This window comes from Fukomys damarensis, unplaced genomic scaffold (assembly GCF_012274545.1).
Source record: "Fukomys damarensis isolate Sample0158 unplaced genomic scaffold, DMR_v1.0_HiC HiC_scaffold_5, whole genome shotgun sequence".
Lineage (NCBI taxonomy): Eukaryota > Metazoa > Chordata > Mammalia > Rodentia > Bathyergidae > Fukomys > Fukomys damarensis.
Genome location: NW_022900917.1, coordinates 74,440,399 through 74,447,114, shown reverse-complemented (window position 1 = coordinate 74,447,114; position 6,716 = coordinate 74,440,399). Strand labels below are relative to the sequence as shown.

Sequence of the window (6,716 nt, the reverse complement as noted above, 5' to 3'; positions counted from 1 at the left end):
CTCTCTCTCTCTCTCGCTCTCTCTCTCTCTCTCTCTCTTTATTTATTTATTTATTTGAGACAGGGTCTTACTATGTAGTTGAGACTGACCTGGAACTCACTAGGTAGCTCAGGCTGGTCTCAAACTAGCAGTGATACTCCTGGCTCAGTCTCCCAAGTGCTAGGATTACAGGCGTGAGCTACCATGCCTGGCCCATTTTTTTCTTTGTAAACATAGTAACAAGGCATTTTTTAAAAAACCTCCATCTACACCTGTCTGCAAGCTAGTTAAGTGTTCTCTCCTTTGGAATAGGCAGCTTTATATTAAGAAGCTGTGCCTTACATATAATGGCTACTCTATTCAGAAGCAAGAAATTTCCTCCCACTTCTACTGACAGATTTCATGTTACCTGTATTTCTGGCATTTTTGTCATAACATATATACTTTCACAACAACCCCAAGCAAAGAGTAAATCTTTGTTTTCATCTTTACTTTGCTTCATTTAAAGTTATGTTAAAATAGTGGAATATTAGACACACTATCTGAAACAATCTCTTGCCCAGGAAGCTGCATGCCTCTCACGTGTGAACCTTACACAATTAAGAGTCTGTCTTACAAGGAAAGTAGGTGCTTAACTTACTATCGAACAAGAGCATTTCAGGGGGTGAGTAGGGCAGTGCTAACAACCATACAAAGTAGGGCTATGGTAAGCAACAGGGGATATCATCATTTTGCCTACAAGGAATTAGTCAAGAGCATCATGTCTGAAAAAAAATAGAATGAATGGAATGAAACTGAAAATATATTATATTTTGTATTCTATGTGTAAGTCAGATTTATTGAGAGTTCTGTCTAAGGTAAAGCCACCCTTACACAAACATTAAGGCAACCTGAGTGAGATGAACAGCTTTAAGAAGCAACATCATAGAGCAGTAAAGTATTGTAAAGCCCGGAGCCGAGTTGCTCAGGTTCTAGTTCTGGCTCTATTGCTTAACAAACAACCAAATAGCTCACAGCCTAAGAGATAGTTACTTAATATTTCTGCACCTAAATATCCCTCACCTACCTTATTTATTTATACAATATCGGTGGTTTTATCATGGAATTTTTTAGTTAATTCATTTGTACAAAGCACCAAAACTCTATGCATGAAAAGTTCCCCCAAATTACTAGATATTGCTACTCCTCAATTGTTGGTTCTTTGGCTATTACTGCTAATACTGAACATAATAGTGATGACAAAAGACTTCTAATTCAGAAGTAACCAAATGCCAGGCACTCTTCTGAGCACTTTCTTATGGATTTCTTATATATGCGTAAATAGCACGAGGAGGAGGGTTCAACACAATTATTCTGTGCAATTCACAATATAGGTAAGGCAGATTTTGGTAACTTGCCTAAGGTAGGCAGAAACTCCAAGGAAGGGCCAAGAAGTGAATCCTAGCCTGACCTCAGAGCCCTGTTCTTAATCAAACCTTATTACCTGTAAGAAATCAACTGAGCAAAAAAAATACATAAGACATTTTCCCTTTACCACAAATGCCCCACTGTATTTGGAACCCATCTACACAATCCTTTAAAGATGCAGATCTTGTTCGTGTCTAACTTGTTTTTAAGAGAGACTGAAATATTACCTAAGAAGGAAAACTACATTAATGTTATGATTCAGTGTGTTGGCATCAGTATGTAAAGGACAATGGACACAATCCAACCTATCAGAAGTCTTAACCGTACCAAGGTAATCTTTTGATGCATACTACCATTTAATGATCAATGGACTTCATACATATATGTTGTAAAGTTCTTTCTAAAACAAAGTTGTGCTGGATATTTAGCTCAGTGGTGTCGGTGCCTGCTTTGCAAGCGCAAAGTCCTGAGTTCAATCCCCAGTACCAAAAAATAAAAAAGTAAGTAAGTAAATAAATAAATAAAACAAAGTTGTAAACCAGAAATAGCTTTGTGAACACTTAATAAAATTTACTGATTTTTAAGTTTCTTCAACTTTTTAACTTTGTAATTTACTCATTAATTTATTTTTTGTAAAAAAAAAAAACCAAAAAGACAAAAAAACCAATTTACTTTCCAGTTTCAGTGTTGAACCTAAGACCACACACATGACAGGCAAATGCTCTACCACTAAGCTACACCCCCACCCCTCATTATTTTGAGATAAGAGTCTCACTAAATTGCCCAAGCTGACCTCAAATTTGCAATCTTCAGCCTCCTAAGTAGCTGGAATACAGGTGTGTGTCACTGTACCCCCCTGGTAAAGAACAATTTCATCTACCAACTAAATCTTAATAAAGGCGGATGAATGACGAAAAAAATACAAGGCTAGGAAAGACCAGGAGAAAAAGCTTAAATTATTCCAATAGATTATAAGATCTACTTGTTACCCACTAAAATAATATTAAGTTGAAAAAATGATCTTTCCCTATATAAACTAGCTTTACAATAACTATTTTATCAAAAACCCACTTTATACAAGACATGAAATATCAACCTTATTTTCATGGTTAACTGAGACCATAAACTCTGGAATAAAATGATCAGAATTTGCAAGTTGACCTTCACTTTTGACCTGGGTCCCTTTGAATTAATTAACCTCTTTATAAAGGCTAATGTTCTGACCTATAAAATGGGAATAACAGCACTCAATTCGCAAGAAAAGGAGAATTATATTAGATAAAGCAAAAAAGGTTATTAACACAGTCATGGGGCACAAGCAATTCTTGATAAATGGTGGTGTCCATGTGAATTTATAAATAAACCATTTGCTGCACATATTAAAATCTTCCAGGGATGAGGAAAATAGAACTCAGAGAAGTTAAATAATAAATCAAGTTTGTGTAGCTAGTCAACAGCTCATCCAGGATGTAAGTCCTGGTGTGACCTAAATTAGTTTCTGTGCTGCTTCTGTGGACTTTATCTCCTTTAAAGTAGATGACTTTTTAAGGAATTAATGGCAATGGCATTAAAAATAACTAAAGCTGATTAACTTAAGAGCCAATCAGGTCTGCTTGTGTTCTGATGGGGGGTGTGGGGTCTGGAGTGGCCCTGTGCAGTAGGTAAGTGTTTCATTATAAGGTTCCATACAGACTAAAGAGTCAATGCAGGTATTTACTCACAGTAAATGTTAGCTGCTGTTAGGCACTGGATGCTGCCATAATAAATATGAATTCCAATACTAGTTCATCAGTGTAAACATACAGTACATGTATTAAATAAGTGTACAATAAAGATCATCATGAAATTAGTTCTTTTTATATTCTTCATCTTGACAAATAGGAAAACTATTGGTAAATATAAACAAAGGAGGCAAAACAGTTAAATTAAAAGTTTTATATCCTACATTGTTTTGTATTTCTATGTTTATCTACACAGCATCCAATTGCTTATATAATAAACAAACCTTACCTGAATAGAATACATTATAATTTTAAAGCAATGAACTGCAAATTCATTAGGATCCCACAGTTTGTGATGATCTAAATGCCTGTAAATAACAAGTAAAAATAATTTTAAGAACTCCCCATGATACTTTCTTCCTTTAGAATCACCAGTAAAACAAAAAAATCACCAATAATATTAAAGCTTAACAGAAAATTATCTAAAACCAAGGTTTCAATGTCTAAAAATAATATAGGTTTTCCCTAACTGCCAAAGCCTGTCATAAAACAGCAAAACACTCAACTATATACAAGACTATAAATAAATTCATGGATGAAGTGGAAGAAAGGAGGAAAGCCCCTCATCCAACTCCACTGTGGCTGGTGTGTGGGGAGAGACATGCATGGGGAGCCAGCAGCAGTGTGGCCAGGTCTGCCTATTCCCAGGGCCCTCAGGGTCACAGACACAGAGGGGAGAGACAAAGCTTAGGGCATGGACACCAAGAAAGAAAAGCCCCAAGGTTTCCAGGCTTTCTATAGCACCTCAGCCACCAAGATCTACAGCTACCAAGATCTATGGGTCTGGAGGCCTCAAACTTTGCACACAGCAAGCACTGCAGGAATTTATAAGTGCTCTATGTCATGAGAACCATTATCCTACATGACAGACACAATTTACTATTTATAACACCTTTCCGAGCAACTTAGGGAGATTCACTGATTGAGGGCTCACTGATACAGAGCAAGGATCAGAAGATAGAGCTACAAAATAAATTGGTGGAGATGGCTGAAAAACACTTTTCTGACTTAACCAATTCTAAAAAACTGACCACACGTTATACCCAGTTTGAACAAAAATATTTTAATTCCTTATAGCTATTTCCTAACCCTTCCTGTTCAGAATTCTAATAAAGTAATGTACTAACATACTGACCTGACCCTATCCTATATAGCTCCATCTGATCAACATTTTCTAAGGGCAATTCTGGCCTTTTCACAATTTGGAGATAAGATCTCCATTAACTAGGCACAGACTATTAAATATAAAATATTAAGATTTCTAAGAATGTAATCTAAACTCTCTTATCTGATTTTAACTGCTTGACTATACAAAAACTCTAGCCAACGTTATCAGTGTTTTGGGCTTGCTGTTGATTAGAACTGTGATATTTAAAATGTCTATTGAATCACTTATATTCTTTACTAGGTTAAGTAACAGTTAAAAAGCCTACTTCAATGGTGAACAAAAATGCTATATAAACAACATCTCCACAGTAGAGTTTTTTTGTGAATTGAACCCAGGGCTTTTCCACTGAACTTCATTCCTCCCCTTTTTTAAAAACATTTTTATTTTGAGACAGAGTCTTAGTAAAATGATAAAGTGCCAACTAGATTCAAACTTGAGAAATTCCTGCCTCAACCTCCCAGCATGCTGGAATTTACAGGTGTGTGTCACCACACCCAGCTCAACAATTTTTGATACCTACTTCCATCTACTTCAAAAAGATACCACCTGCAAATTCTCAAATGTGATATGAATTCTTTGTTTTTAACTACCAGATCTTTTTTGCCTTTTCTTATAATCTGTATCATTACTGTGTATGTTAATCATCCATCAAATTTGTTATTATTTACTGTATACCTGGTATCTTAAGTAATGGAGGGCATTTAGAATTTAATTAACTACATAGTTAATATATAATTGCATAATATTTAATTAACACCAAATTTAATTACTATACAATCAGGATTTATGTTCAGTAAAGTTATACATAGAAAAGAATACTGCCCATTTCAATTAAACTCAAGCAGAGTTACTCTGGTTATCTTCCAGGATAGCCCTCTAGATTTTTGAGACCTCCGATTACCTCTCAATAAGAGTTTAAAGATAAAAATAAATTCTGATATTAAATTAGTATATTTTGACATTAAACAATAAACCTGCCTTCAATATATTAATGCAATTTGGGTTATTTTTAGAGTTAGTTCCACAAGCCCTTGAGGGACTTTAAATAAAAGAGCTCAACATAGGGCAGAGAGACAGAAGGGATCATAAAATTTTGTGGTGGGCCGGGAATTTAGCTCAGTGGTTCTGTTGCTTGCCTCTCAAATGCAAGGACCTGAGTTAGATCCCTGGTACCAAAACAAAACAAAACAATTTTTGTGGTGTATAGATTCTAGTGCTTAATGTTCAACTTTGAGCTCTAAAGTAAAAACATCCATCCTACATAGAGAATTTCAGATGTTGATATTCAGAATGTTATATATGCTAAATCCATTACTGTAGTCTGAAGGGAGAAAAGAGATGGTGAATTTTAATAAAAGAAGAAATAGCAAAAAGGTCCAGAAACTGCACTTAATTGTGTACAATAGATCTATCACCTGATAATTTAGAAACACAAGGCTTGACAGAGTTTGAGAGAGAATATTTATACGAAGAAACCGAAAGCTTATAAATGTATTTCACAAGAGGAGAGAATGTAAGGACCAATGAGATATTTAATGCTATGATTCTAATTATTCTCTGGGTAAGACGAAATTTACTCAGAGAAATGAGCATGATCTAAAGCACCCACCACATAAAAAAGAAAGCCAAGAAACAGAAACTGGGAAATAGAACTGATCACAGAAGTTTGTAAAACAAGACACTTGGGCACCATTCTAATATTTTAATGCACGTACACATTTAAGGGTCTGTACGGAGATATTCAAGTTAAATGATGTACATAATATTAGACACAATATTTTATATTTGAAGGAAAAAAAAAACTAGTCAATTGACCGATTTATTAGGCTCTGATTTATGATGCCTAACCTACTCATGAGTTGCTTTCACAATGTTAGGCTATTCCCGATAGTAAGTAACCTGCTTGTACAAGAAAAAACTTATTTGTCCTCTGTAAGAATATAAACATAGATTTAATATATCAAAGTCAAATAACCAGAAAAACACCAATGGCTTACGCAAAAACTGGTCTAACAGCATTATTCATGTTCCCAAAAGTAGCTCGACCTAGCAGTTCTCTGAAACAGTTCTCAGCCAGCACAGAGGGATTCTCTTCTTTGTCAGCTGTAGAAGGAGAAGAAGGAGGGCCGATGCGACTGAAAAAGAGAAATAAAACTAATTTAAGAATTTTAATATTAGATCCAATGTAACACAGATTTTATTTCTCAGAAATGTTAAAATGACATTTTTTATCCTCAAATAACTTTACAACTTAGTTTCAACTTAATAAAATTTAATAAATTTAAAAGTTAACCAAAGGGCCAGGGACTTAGCTCAGTAGTGCCACTGCCTGCTCACAAGTGCAAGGACCGGAGTTCAATCCCCAGTACCAAAAAAAAAAA

At 35.1% G+C, this 6,716-nt stretch overlaps 1 protein-coding gene across 4 annotated transcripts in view; it reads right to left on the bottom strand.

The window, feature by feature from the left end:
- Efr3a (EFR3 homolog A) overlaps positions 1–6,716 on the bottom strand; it is a 94,973-nt gene that overhangs the window by 39,651 nt on the left and 48,606 nt on the right. For all 4 annotated transcript variants that reach the window (XM_010642879.3, XM_019210483.2, XM_019210484.2 and 1 more), the window contains 2 exons: positions 6,333–6,470; positions 3,397–3,475 (listed from right to left, as the gene is read on the bottom strand). In XM_010642879.3, the coding sequence (XP_010641181.1) occupies positions 3,397–3,475; positions 6,333–6,470 (217 nt within the window). The remainder of the gene's footprint in view (positions 1–3,396; positions 3,476–6,332; positions 6,471–6,716) is intronic.